Source organism: Hetaerina americana, unplaced genomic scaffold (genome assembly GCF_022747635.1).
Source record: "Hetaerina americana unplaced genomic scaffold, ioHetAmer1.1.p SCAF_4, whole genome shotgun sequence".
Lineage (NCBI taxonomy): Eukaryota > Metazoa > Arthropoda > Insecta > Odonata > Calopterygidae > Hetaerina > Hetaerina americana.
The window spans coordinates 21,511,790-21,526,300 of NW_027286985.1; the positions used below are offsets into that span (position 1 = coordinate 21,511,790).

The following is a 14,511-nucleotide window of genomic DNA, read 5'->3' on the forward strand; positions in this document are numbered from 1 at the left end:
GGATAAATTCGTTGAGAGCTGGACAAGCAGACGCAGAAGTAAATGAGAGGCGATGGTATGGTGAAGACAGTAATATAGGAAAGAATACTGGGACAGCGAAGCAGAGGTAGGAAAGGAATAGACATTTTGGATGGAATTAAGGGAGTTAGGGAGTAGGCAGAGCTTCAGAATGAGTTATTATAATATGTTTTATGAGATCCATAGCTATTTTAAGTCACGGTAATTAGGGCTTACAAATATAGTAGTGCCTGGGTCCGTCATAAACCTACTTTAACCCAGTAGATTACTACCAATAATAAATATAATTGATATTGCATTGTCCTGTTTCCATATGACTTGAACAATGCGATAACCCTTCCTATTATCTACTCCGATGAACCTGCAAACCACCCGCATTCAATGGTGGATTATTATCAAAGCAAAATTATATTTTTCTTTATTATCATGAAAAATTATTTTTTACTTAGCTTTATCAACTTTTAAATTCGTTAATAAAACCACAACGTGATCATTGAATTATGGGCCAATAGCTCAAGCAAATTCAAGAAATGATAATAACTCTACCACCATAAAGTTTACAACATAGTGAGATGCTGAAGACCTTGATAGAGGGGAAGGAATAGGTTTTTTAGAGAGCATGAAGCCAGAAAGACGTTACGGAGAAACGAAGAAGGAAAAAATGTAGGGCAAACAAGAGGAAGTTCTCGAGATACTTACGTAGAAGATTATATTCCTCGGAGCCCGTCCAAACCTACCTTCAATAGGCTAGAACAAAATGAATGAATGAATGAAGTCATTCCGAGCGTGGCTGTATGTGGTCCTCAAGAAATTTTCTCGACCTCACTATGGAATTCCGTAGGCAAATGTCTCGGCTTTTTTCCCCTGGTTTCTTTGGGAAATTGCGACGTTTTTCTCTGGATTTCCCTGGAGGCTTTAGGGAAATTTCTTTCAAAGATAGGGCCCATATGCCGGCGCAAAAAGATATTTCATTTCCTAGGGAAGAAACCAATTTATTTAAACTGATTTCACTGCGGTTATGCGTCTCCAGGCCCTAAGTTTGTTCCATTATTTGGGGAAATGCAAAATATAACCCAACCTTAACGTATTTGAGAGTGTCATCGTATCTTAAAACACTTTTAATCCTCAAATTTTCTCAAATTTCTCCCAAATGGCATCTTTTTGTTCACTTTACCTTGTTTTTTTTAGCTGCAAAATATATATATATATATAAATATTATATATATATATTGTATATATATACACACGTATATATTTTTTTCTATACAGGTATATAATATAAGAACACATAAAAAGAACACTCACGCGTCATTTCTTGATAATTTCGACGGAATTTAGCTCCGTCTTCATCGGAAGAAACAGAAGTACTCAGAGTACTCGATGCTTATATATATATATATAAGCATATATATATTTATATATAATATTTCTATATAAGCTGGTGCGCATCTAATATAATAATAAATATACTCACAGTAGTCAACTTATTACTGTATTATCAAGTCACTCAATCTATTCTGTTTTATATTTAAAATGCTATGGTGGCAAGATATATGGGATAGAGGACCCAATGGCCCCAATTTTTCCCGAATAAAGACGCGCATCCGTCTCCATTCTCAGTCCCAGTTCTCCCGCTTTACTATCGAGGGCGCCCCCCATATTTATCCGGTACGGATGAACTAGAACCGGGGATGGAAGCACGGAGGGGGTGGACGAGGAGCTGTCTATTGGAACGGATATGACGCATCAAGTCACTCGCACTCGTATATTTCCCTCGACTGACTGAATCCACGGCGAGAGCCAGATACGCTCAAAATCGATACATTCGGGACGTTTAAAAAATACGGGACCACTAAAAGTAAGAGCTGAAGAGGAGAATATCGTTCAAATAAATACACATATAAAAACAGGCTTTTATCGTGCTAAAACCTCTTTACACCACTCAACAACTCGGAAAGCTTAGATCTATCGGCCATTGGCGCAAATAATTTCAGGTTAGTTTAACAGTTACCATGTCAGATTCATTTAGAGATTTATAAACGGCCCAGATTATGGTGAATACCGAACTCAAATATCCAAACGAGTGTCAATGGAGCAGCAGTGAAAAGAAAACCATACACTGAGCATGTGAACATAAATAGTGTGTGAAAGCTTCAATATACACCAAGTCTTATTGAAATTATTAGGGTGGTATTTGGGAAACGGTAAGTTTTTCTTAGATCGCGGCGTGATTTCCATGGAACTAAGCACTTCTAAACAACATTTGCACACCAAAACACTCGCCGCTACATGAATTTAGAATATGGATTTTGGAATGATCGACAATTATATTATCCTATAAAGTGATCCTTAAATAACAAATAAATTGAAAAAAATCACATGTCATTGAAATAAATCAACTTCAAAAACATTGAAGATGCGTTTAAAAAACCGTGTGTTTGGCCAAGAGGTGAAGTGCTTGGAAAGGCGGGCTGGGAAAAAAATCATGTTATCTTGAAGGGTGCCGTGGGAAAAATATTTAGAAGGAGAACGCGTGATGGGGTAAGCAGTGACTCTTCTCGAAAATTTTAGCGGGAAATTATGCAAAAAAACTGCATTAACTATGGAGATTTCGCACTATCACAAAAATCAACTCGGAGGTAATTTCTCATTGCTTATGATAGAGCCACCTGATACCTAGCACTCCGGGCCTTGATATGCAAAATTCACATTAAGGAAACAGGCGAAACTCCCTTCCCTCGCGTCGCCCCTGTGCTCTCATAACTCTACGGCATCCATGAAAACCCACAACTTGAATTGTAGCAGGAGACGTCTTGAGGCATCAACTTGGTTTGAATCAGGGACCCTATAGTCTGTCCGCTCCAATACAAGCTTCGAGCCTACTATAGAATTGAAAAATGAGAGATTCACGAAGGATTTTTAAAGCTTGAAAATACACTATCTGTGAAAAGCTTCACGAATCATGTAGTCGCTGAATGGTTCACACTGCGAACGAGTACAAAGCTAAGACAAATACAGCTAAGATGCTAAAGTTACACTAAAAATCGTCTATGACATAAAAAATATATAAATAGAAATAAAATCAATGATTTGATGTCAAATAGTACCATCTACTCGGGAAATCTTGGTCATTTAATCCTATTATTAGACAGAAATAATTAGTCTTACAGGAATCCCAAAGGAGTGAAAAAAATGTCAACTTGGCTAGAGACCAAAAACCAGGACAATTTGCTCTTCGTCGACTGTTGACTGTAATCACACACTTTCGTATTTGAGGACGAAAGGCCACTCGCAAAATTCTTTTCGAACGTGACCGCAATTTTCATTCTTTCTCCCTCTCCGGAGAACCCGCCGGACCGTAAAAATAGTTACGTACCACCAGAAGGTAGGCCTAGCGGAAAACATCGCTCATATTGGTAGGCCTGTACCCATCTTCCTACCGCTTGCGCGTCCATTTAACCCTTGGCTCCCGGGGAGCCTGGAAGCGGAGGGAGGGAAACCTAATTTGCCGTCGGAGCTACGGAAAGGGGATGCGAAGTGTGTGGAAAGGGGGTTTCAAGGAGCGGCGAGGGATGGGGAGGGGTGGGGAGGGAAGAGGGTGATGCCAGGGGTTCGGGCGAAGACACTCCATCTCCATCCACGCCGGGTATGGTAGGGGGCGTGTGGGAGGGCGTGTGGGAGGGCGTGTGTGGGAGAGTTTTTAAAGGGTGGGGGAGCATGGGACGAGGGAGGGAATAATGCCGCTATAAGTTGATGACAAGGGCAATATGCATTAATACGGGAGGGTTTGGCGTGAGCGACGCCGGTATGGCGACAGCCTTCGGAAAGGCGACCCGTGGAGGACCGTCGCAGACGAAAACTTCGGCTGACGAGGCACAAGTAACAGGACTTGGGTATGGAATTCACTCGTATTATATCTTAACGAAGCTACATAATGCCTCCGATGCGTGAAAGGTAGGTGAGGTGATCTTAACAGCCCTCTATAGAATTGATTTCTCTCGCGGACTCAGAAAAAACAGTCGGGAGTACATATCGTCCATCACGCAGGGACCTCTGGTTTTTCATCGGAAACGGATTGAGGCGTACGTCAGGCTGAGTGAAGCTCGTACGCTGAAGTAGACTGATAGGGTTTTTTGGGGGTGACACAAATGGTACAAAGGACTTGCAGAAAACTCTCACGAACTCCGCACATGAATTATTTACTAGACATCAAATCCAACTCCAAAAATTTTGCAAAATACACGAGATGATTCATAATTATGCAATGAACGTCGCAAACCTTCTGGCTCTCGCTTTCTCTGTAGGTTTTGAAGGCATAAGAAGGAGAAAATACGTTATTTTGGAGTTAAAATTTTATTTTAACCAGGATTCTAAGGAAAGAAATGTTATTTGTTAAAGTAAGTAGCAAAACGATCGACTCAAACTTTGCTGAGCAAAAGAACGAGTCCTCACTTGACGGGGAGCTGAATAGCTATTGGAAATAATGCGACGCTGTAAATATTCATTAAATAACTGCAAGCAGTTATTAACGAGACCATCATTCATCAAGAGAACCGTTACGGGAGAAGGCAAAAATCTACTTCAATTAAGCTTACAAGTCTTTTGATACGTAGAAGTAATTTAGGTGCACTCTCTTTTTCCTAAAACCCATTCTTGGATCGTTTGCGTAAGACGTATATTTACTGGGACTAAAAAAGGCTAAATAAAGAAAAGGGTGAACGTAGTGAGGGAAAGACGGAATATTTACGAGTTGGGTTCATGAGAACGGCAGAAAATTCGCGAGATTTCATTCCAGGCATGCTGAAAAGATTATTTCTTCCCACGCTATTACGTAAAGCTAGTTTTTTTGCTAATTTAGCTTTCCTTGACTATAAAAGGTGCTATCGCTATCTTTTAAATGAGTTTTGAAATTTAAAATGGATGAATTTCTGGTATTTTTTCGTAAAATAAAATAAGCTCTTCATTCTTTTTTGATTAGAATGAAGAACGGGGAAACGCATAAATAAAAAAAAGCTTCCGAGTACCAAAAAGATCTACGTTGTCAGTTAATGTGATCGTATTAGGCGAGGCGCTCTTGGAACAGTATAGCATGTAATGGTGAACATATCTTGCATTGACTATTTATAGATCTTATTTTATGTACCGGACATTGAATAAGTTGACTTTATAATTGTATTATTTTCATCCGCGCAAGCAATGGAGGGAGAGAAGCACGAAATCAGCAGTAGCTGTATAGTATTGAGAGCTACCACAAACTAGTCCTCAGAAAGAGTATTAGTAGTATTTAGGGGAGGCGACCGACAGCTGAGGTCATTTGCACCATAGGGGATGGACAGGAAAGGATGGAGAGTGGAGAGAAACCCGGCGTCGACATAAGCCAACTCTTTACGAAAGGCGCCAAGGGGTCCGCAGCTTAACGTCCCATCCGACGCCGTCCGTCGGATGGGACGTTAAGCTGGTGGGACCAAAGTGCTGGGATTCAAAGTGCCCTCCTAAAAGCACCTCAAATAGGGATCGAGATACCTCTGAAAAATATTCAACACCGCCGGGATTTGAACCCGGGCCCTATAGGTGGGAAACCAGCACGTTAGCCCCCGCACCATCTCGATCCCCCCTCAGAAAGATAACATGTGGTGATGAGCATTATAATTATTGTTTGCCAAATTCTATGACACCAACAATGTATTTATAAAATACGTCTACTTAAAAATGACGATAATTATGGGCGTGAACTTCGAAGGTAATGTAAAAAATCACTAGGCTTAGCATCAAGATAGCATTGGTGTCAGTGAATTTTTTTCGATATGCTGTTGACGTGGTGCAACAATTTCAAAGCGTAAAAATCATTCGCCTTGACTGGGATTCGAACCCAAATCCCTCGATTTCCGGTCGTGTGCTTAAACCAGTTAAGCTACCGAGGCGTCATTTTACACTTTGAAACTTTTAGATTGTAAGAGGACGTCTCCGTAGCTAAACAGGTTTTCGCACTCGGCCGGACATCGAGAGATCCAGGTTCATAAACCGGTCAAGGCGCTTTGAAATTATTGTATAGCAATGTTCATAAGCGGATAAATCCGTTAAAAGTTACTGTCAAGTTATCTCCCACATTTCAATTGAACAAATTTCATTGTTGAACTTTCAGATATTGAAGTCAATCTTATATTTTCCAAAAATTCACTCGAGAAATGGCATTTATTCAATGTAGAAACGTTGGGAACAAATAGTGGACTACGTGGTTAAATACAATTTGGAATTGAAAAACACTGAATGTCAATGCCAGGAAGAGAAAGCTTTACTAAGCCGTTGTATGCCCACGAAATATTATTTTACAACGTATTGTTCATAAGTTTTGTTTGCTATGGTTCAAACGTTTCTTAGCGAAGAAACTATTCAATACTTTCAAGAACGGTTTCATTTTCACGTGAGTCTCCTGGAATCGTTATGCGATTGGTTAAATCTCTAATCTCGAGCCCAGGTTAGACCAAAATCCAGGCAGGAATGCGAATAGCTTCCAGCTTTTAGATTCAGCGTAGGGAACGAAGCGTGGACGACAGGCCCGGAGGAACTGGGGTGGGTCAAGTAACAAACCCGCGCCAATCCTTTCTGTGTTTTCACCGCAAGCAATCAACTAATGCGAAGCACATGTAAGGAATGAACCTCCCACACCCCCTTCCGAGGTGAAATCAACAGGGCGCTAATGAATGGGGCTCCACGTTTGCACCAATTCATTCGTTTTCCCTCCTCTTTTAGGCCTGTTGACGAGGAGGGATACACGGGGAACAAACTAACCGCGTCATGCCAGCGGACGAATGATTAGGGAGACGGTTTGAGTGCTCCCTTGTAGGCGCGTGGGCATGTGTTACTTCTTTGTGATGATATTGTAAAGCACGGGAGCTGGATCAGCTGTGTGCGAAACGTTACCGTGCGCATCGGGATATTGTGGGACTCCATGAGTGGCGGGGTGATTCGAGGTAGGCGGGTAGCAGAAAATGGCTAGGGGAGCAGGGTCAAAGTTCAGTCGCATTGAGAGGAGAGACAGAGAGAGAGAGAGAGAGGATGGAGGAGGCGGGCAATTACCAAAATGGAATCTCCAAAGCTCGTTTGTCGGCTGTCCGTCTCGTTCCCCTCCGAACATCAGCATCGAACTTGGAAGCTTGCAGGCTGCGTGACCGTGAAGAGGCCCTGGATTCGGACGACTCCTTATGTTAGTCCACGTCTTTGAATCTGTCGGGGGAAAGAATTAGATAGAGCTGGATTTAAAATTGTGAAACCACCACGAAAAAATTGGTTCGAGATGGTACTATTATACATTCTGTATCTATTCGATTCTGTTTGTATCCAAGTAAGATGATAATACTCCTTGCTAGAGTTACAAACCGGCAAAAATTTTGCCTTTGATTAGACTCATGCTCCTTAGGCCCAACTGCATTTGTTGCCATAATTAGTTCAATCTTCATGTATATTAGTCCATTTTTAAATGGATAAAAAGAACATTTGGATAGCGATTCATCGGATGGAACGTTAAATTGAGAGTCCCTTGCTTGTTTCAATGAAATTTAAGTCTACCCTGTGTTTCTAATTACGTATTTTATCCCTCAATCCAATTTTACCTTGATTTACGTTTACAAGGTGGCGTTATATACGCTCTGTTAACTTGACACCTCTTATAAATATTGAATATAACTTAAATATTCGCTACGGTATTTTGATAATAAGGCCAATATTCTTTAGTAGTTAAACTGCTGTTTCACGAAATATAATTTATTTGTAATCAGTTTTGAAACAGCGGGTCTTGTAATGGAAGTATTTTACAATTTGACGGACTAGTTACAATTTTAAGTACTATTTTTTTACAATACTGCCATATTGTTTATGTGGGTGTGAGATATTGAAGGATATTAGCTGGAAAAAATTATGAAACTCTGCCAATAGGTGATACACTGTATCGGCATCAGTTCCGGATGGAATATATTTTGTGGAAGGGCAAATACTTCCTCCTTATTCATCTGGAAGGAGTTCCACAAATTGATCCATAAAAAAATTGCGTGAAATAAGCCAAGACAGAGAAGAAGAGTGGTAATAAAGAATTTTTATTAGCCTTCTGGATTTATAAAGACGGTAAAAAGTGCCTCACTCAAGGGCACTATTGTATTATTCTCTATTAGATCTCGATTATTTTACTGATTCTCTATTGAATCTAGACATGATTGGTCTAATGACTCCAAAGATTATACTTACATTAATTTTTATTGAACTTATCCCATGGAGCACAGGTTTAAAAATCATTTAAAAGCCGAGAATCGAATTCAACCCTGGAGGTGTGAGATCAGTGCACTAGCCATTTCACGCACTCCATCCCTGCCGCCAATATCTCAATCCATTCATAGTTATGACCAGAGGAAAGGAAAGTTTCAAGAAATGAAAGCTAAAGAAAAATGAAAGAAAGGCGTTTTAAAATTGAATCGTTGCTGCCTTCTCTGGTTTACTCACGAGTGTCCCATCTCCAGAAGTCTCCGCGCTCCTGCAGGTCCGTCATTCCACCGTAGATCCACATGCATTCCTCGTGGAGGATGGCCGAGTGCTTGTGCCGGGCAGGGGGACGATCGCCGCTGCCGCCACCTCCCTGCTGCCCCCCACCACCACCTCCGCCACCCGCACCGCCCACCACGCCCCCGGCGTTCCCAGACACCAAGTGCCATGACTCCGTCTCTGCGGAAAAAGGAGCGGAAAAGAGGGGTCAACAATATCCATAATATATGTGCGTATGATTATTATTATTTGGTAGCTAACCGTCGAAGGTAGGTTTTGAATGAATATAAAAATATCTAATAATTATTAAGCCTCCCCTAACAAGATATTACCTCCCACTCTACATTAAACTATTCTTCAATTCCGCATCCTTATCCATGTCTGTTCCATTCCTATCCCTTTCTCGCCTGCCTGATATCCTCCCTTCTATAGTAGTTTTCAGTATTCTATCGCCATTGAATACGCTCTGCATCTACCTTTCCTGCCTCCTTTGAATTTCTCCCAACAATCATCTAGCCTCCTTAACGATGCCTGTTACTTTGGTAGGTTAGTTTGCATCTCCGTCCATTTTATCTGTTCATTCTATATATACCCACATCCACATTTCAAAAGCCTCCGAATCTCCCCTATTATCATGAATTAATGACCCAGCATCGTAATCTCTTTTATAAAATTTCATTTCATAATCATATAATTCTCGAATAAGATAATTAACACTCAATTTATTACGTCAGGTTCATTTTTACGATGATTATTATCTGAGGAAAAAGAATTCTTCTAACGTTCTTAAGACATTTTAAGATGAGAAGGTCTTAAAATGTTGATTAGAAAGAAGTATGTTATTTACACATAAGCCATTTCATAAGACAAAGAAGTAATCGATTATCAACCGAGGGAATTGATTATTAGGACAAGATTCTAACGCCTCAGGGAGACTTTACATCAAATACTCTACGAAAGTTCATTTATTCCAGATGAAAAGAGAATGAAGAAACTAGTTGACAACCTTCCAAGTGAAAAAATTGATAATGCACACAATTAAATTTTACCATATAATTATTAGGTATTTACAGCTTTCGCCCTGCTAAGGGTAAGGCGATTTAGAGTGGACATGTTGATCATTTAGAAATTAATTACCGAACACCAGAATAAGAAAATAACAGCCTAAGTAGGAAAAACTTTATCCATGCAATATCACGGAGAATAAAATTTTGACGAAAGAAATGCATTTATTCAGAACGAATACTTATATTCAGAACGAGAATGAACAGATTCGTTAGGGTTAACAAGAGGCATTTTGAATTCATGTAATTTGTGCGATAATTGTTATTTTTCATAGTTCTAGATCAATTAATGCAAAAAATATTATATGCCAAACAAAAGGTTCTAGTCAGTCAATCACAGCATTTACTGCATCTTAAAATATGCACTCGATTTTTTTATGCTTGACACAAGGTAAACGAAACAATGTTGCCCCCGTGAGTAAGGCAACATCCCAAAAGAAGAGACTCACATTTTGCTTGACTTTTAGGATAATGTCAAATTCTCGATGAAAATGGCAAAACAAAATCAGACGATCGATAACTATTGCAATGAAGCAATCAAAAAAATATTTCAAAATATCGGCATTGAATCCTGTAGATAAATAAAAGCCTTCATTATTTAAATATCCTAATGTTGTACGCATATTAATAGAAAATGGGGGGAAATTCAATAAATATTTTGAGAAGAATTAAAACCGACCACAAAATCAGGCAAAACGATTTCATTGTCATTTCCGACCATTAAAATGCAGTGTTAAAATGAAAATGGGAGAAAAAAAAGCAGTATATCTAATAAAAATACTAGCCACTGATCTAAAATAAATGGAAGAGTCTATCAATATTTACTTACTAAATTAAATTACAAGAGCGCTTACGAGCTTTGACCAGTAACTACGACGTATCTGTTCAATAATTACCTCCAAAAAGGAACTCCTGGTTACTAAATTTCTCTTACCGTAATTCACTTCTCTTACGTAATTCCTTTTAATTCACTCCATACTTAATCGTAACTCTTCAGACCACTCCTGCTCTTTTCCAGCTTGCTACAGAAATTCTTTCCCCCATGCACTCACTCTCTTGAGAACCAAAGAGTACTTCCTATAAACTCTCAATTTAAAAAAAAGTCACCCACGTCGATCTTCAAGGGGACCGGAAAAATAAATACACCGCAAATCGACCAAAATGGAAAAAATATTCCGAGGGATAAAAAGTAAAAAAAAGACAGTCGCTAACCGCATCCAGAATTTACGTCTCCCAAAAACGGCCTCCTCTCTCCCTCCTTATCCCTCCGAAAATCATTATAAACCCCTTCTTTTTAAAATAAAAATACCGATTGAGTTTTCATCCACAGGCTCCAATTTTGGCCTCCTCAAGTGCGCCTCGTTTTACTCTACCTTCCATTCTCATTTCGCTTTCTCATATAGCCTTTCTCCCAATTTCACGTCTTTCAAATCCCTCTCCATTTTCAGCCTTCTTCCTTACATTATCCACTTTGTTCGGCGTTCCCATTATTTCCTACGGCTTCTCCGAAATGCCTCCTTCCCATCTGCATAATGCCGTGTAATATTCCACGAGGAAGCTTTGTAGCCTAGTGGGTCTAAAACTCGACTATCAGCCTATAGGTTTCAAGTTCAAGCCAGAATGATGTTTCTGAAATCTGAAATCTGTGATTCCATGGGAAAGGGAACTTCTTGGCAGAGTGCAGACAGCAGAGAGAAATGAAATGTCTTCCATGATCTGAATATGTTCATTTCACATCCCTTAATGCCTAAGATAAGTCTAACCTCGACTAGCGATTACCCATTCGGGTTAAAAAGTCTGATTTTTCCTAAGGAAAGGGTAAAGGCATGAAGGGAAAAGAAGTAAAATCGCACAATTCAACGGAATATATAAATATACACTTCGTAGTAATGCATAATTTTCTTATTCGAAGAGCATTTAAAACTTTCGTGAAGTGATTCTTTAAGTATTAGAGTTCATATGCATTAGTGTCGAATTAGTCCAAGAAAAATCCTATATACATTGCTTTGTCTTTAATATAAAAATTAACACAATCACTTAATTAGAAGAAAATATAACTTTTAATTCACTCATTTATGAAGACCTTACTGCCTATCATATTTAAGATAGAAGAGGACTCAAGTACACAGGGAGAGAAATGGAAGCAATACATGCATACATCTACAGCAGATTTGTAAGTAAAGAACCAAAAATTGTGATGAACTGTACATGCACGTGAGTTCAATTTTTTAACTCGTTAGAGTCCGCAAATTGTGTGAGAGAAACAATTTACTACACATTTTGTTGGCTCATTCCTTCATCACACTCATAATTCGGCTGAGTATTGCCAATTTTCAAGAAGTTCTCTCGGGTTTCCCACCGGGTCAGGTTGCAGTACACCGACGTTTCGAAGGCTGACTCTGCCATCGTCTTCAGGGTGAAGTGCCCTGCCCCTCTTCACTTCACCCTGAAGACGATGGCAGAGTCAGCCTTCGAAACGTCGGTGTACTGCAACCTGACCCGGTGGGGAACCCGAGAGAACTTGTTGAATACCATACGCCGGGAAAACCTGAGATCCTTTATTGCCAATTTATTTTCTCCTTCCCGACCGCTGTGCTATTTTGTCAGATAAGTGTAATGTTTACAAGACTAACGAATTTTAAGTGTTAACAATTTGGCAAACGTTTGATGTCAGTTTACATAAATTTATAATAACAGATTCTTGAGTCTGAGATTATGGTTATTTCTGAACAAATTCTCCTTCGAAAAGTACTCCTAATTAGAAAAAATAAAAAATCTATGGATCAACAGAGAAAACATACATCCGGTGGAGTAAACGTAGGCTAAAATTTATTTATTGGGGTTTTTCGATGTAGAATTACAGATAGAGTGGGTTAATTAAAATTAAGAGGCAGAGAATTCATACCATTCTACTTAATTCATTACATGAAATGGTGCACGTTAATGACTTCCACACTTTTTTCAAAATCAAAATTGATCGAAATACACACGAAGCGTTTGGCACGTTTTGAAGCGGGATAGGGGGATGCATACGTTTGGGAAGAGCTATGAGAAAGAGAGCGTACAGAGCAATTAAGGCTGATTGCTTCATAATGATGAAGATCACTTTCCCTTAAATGGCAATATAATTTCCCTTTTTGAGTAAAATTTCAAGAAACTGCGGGACATGCTGCGACAGTAACTTTTAACGGAGGCATCCGCTAAATGTGCATAACAATGCAACCAGTTCAGAGTGTAAAAATCATTCGCCTTGACCGGGATTCAAAGTGATCCGGCCGGAAATGGAGGGATCCGGGTTCAAATCCCGGTCAAGGCGAATAATATTTACCCTATGATATTGTTGTATTTTAAAGTAAGCTAATAGTGTCTCAAACGTGAAAAAATACGCCATAGATCGTTTTACTTTGGAATTATTAATTCAATATCACACGAAAACGGGCAGCTCATGTGCTAGAGTTTCACTGGATTGTAAATTACTACAATGTTAATGTCAGCAGTTATAAAATACCATAATTTCAATACTTTTACAGCTCAATTTAATGAAAACTCACTCTTAAATCTTCTCAAAACACATTTGAAAATAAGAATACCTACAAAATATTTGCTGATATAATTTAATCCTTAATACAGAGGTTTGGCACGTATAGTAACTTAATATCATTCATATTTACAATCCAATGGATGATAGGGTTGTTCAGTAAACACTAACAGTTTATGCAAATCAAATTCAATTTTTTGTCGAGTTTCCACTCATCGAGTCAAGAATCGAGTTTTCCAAATAAAGCTGACTCAACGCGCAGCACAGAGTATTGCGTCATGGTCTTGCACTATCGAAAGTGCTGCTTTTACGGCAGGGGTTAGTATTATCGTAGCCCGATACTAATGCATTCACCGGTGGGAATATCCCAAGGGAAGAGAGGTACGTATAACCAAGGGGAAAAGTCGCTTGTCGAAGAACAGAAGATCAGTGAATAGAATGTTGTGATACACTTAATTAATGTTTTCATCTCTTTTTGACTTGGAGGTGTACATCCATGTAGCCCTAATACAAGGAGTCGTCGCCGAAGAAAAGCTGTCAAATTTCATAATGGATTGGCAAAATTTGTTTGACACTGCATTCTAATGTAGCCATAGAAACAAGATATGGGAAATCAGCCGAAAGACAGTGATTCCCTTAAAACAGATATGACGAAGGACGAGAAATCGTCCCGCTATCATCCCTTCTACACCATGCCCTTTAACACAGCAATACTGTGTCATCATTGGTGAATCCTCTCAATTCGTATCGAGTGATCTACATATTTAATTTGTAAAAACAGATCTTATTTCGTGCTACCACAGGAATGAATCCCATCTTGGCGACTGCCTAGAGGGCAAAACCAGCGTCTGCACTAGCGTAGTCAAAACAAAAGGCACAAATACCTTTGATCTAAGGGTGAGCAGGGTTACGTCCCAGCTATCGGATTTGAAATTTAATTGGTTTCCACAAGGCACTCAAGTAGGGATCGAAAAAAGAAATGAGAAATCAGCAAACGCTGGGATTTGAAGCGGAATCCTCATAAAGAATAAGCAATACCAATTCGATTTCCAGTGATTTTCTGACGTTCATTTCAGTTCCAACGGAATGAAACTTGTCGGATAACGCCGAAAAAATGTTTGATACAATTGTAAATCATTGAGAGAAAAAAACGATTCAAAATAGTAGGTGATTAATAGTATTGGCATACGAAAGGATCTTGTTGATACAAACAGAGAACTTTCCATAAATTAAGGATTCATTTTTTTGATTTATCAGTGTATGCTGATCAACTGCGAAGGCTCTACTTTATCCACTAAATTAAAATAAACTATCTTATGTGAAAACAGGATCGATGAAACTTCTGTATTTACGCTTTTACAT

General features: G+C 39.2%; 1 protein-coding gene across 1 annotated transcript in view; it reads right to left on the reverse strand.

Annotated features, from left to right (window-relative positions):
- Window positions 1-14,511, reverse strand: part of LOC139691921 (uncharacterized) — a 390,242-nt gene that overhangs the window by 15,457 nt on the left and 360,274 nt on the right. The window contains exons 4-6 of the mRNA XM_071589869.1: window positions 8,708-8,727; window positions 8,509-8,644; window positions 7,096-7,242 (exon numbers count right to left, since the gene is read on the reverse strand). Of these exons, the coding sequence (XP_071445970.1) occupies window positions 7,096-7,242; window positions 8,509-8,644; window positions 8,708-8,727 (303 nt within the window). The remainder of the gene's footprint in view (window positions 1-7,095; window positions 7,243-8,508; window positions 8,645-8,707; window positions 8,728-14,511) is intronic.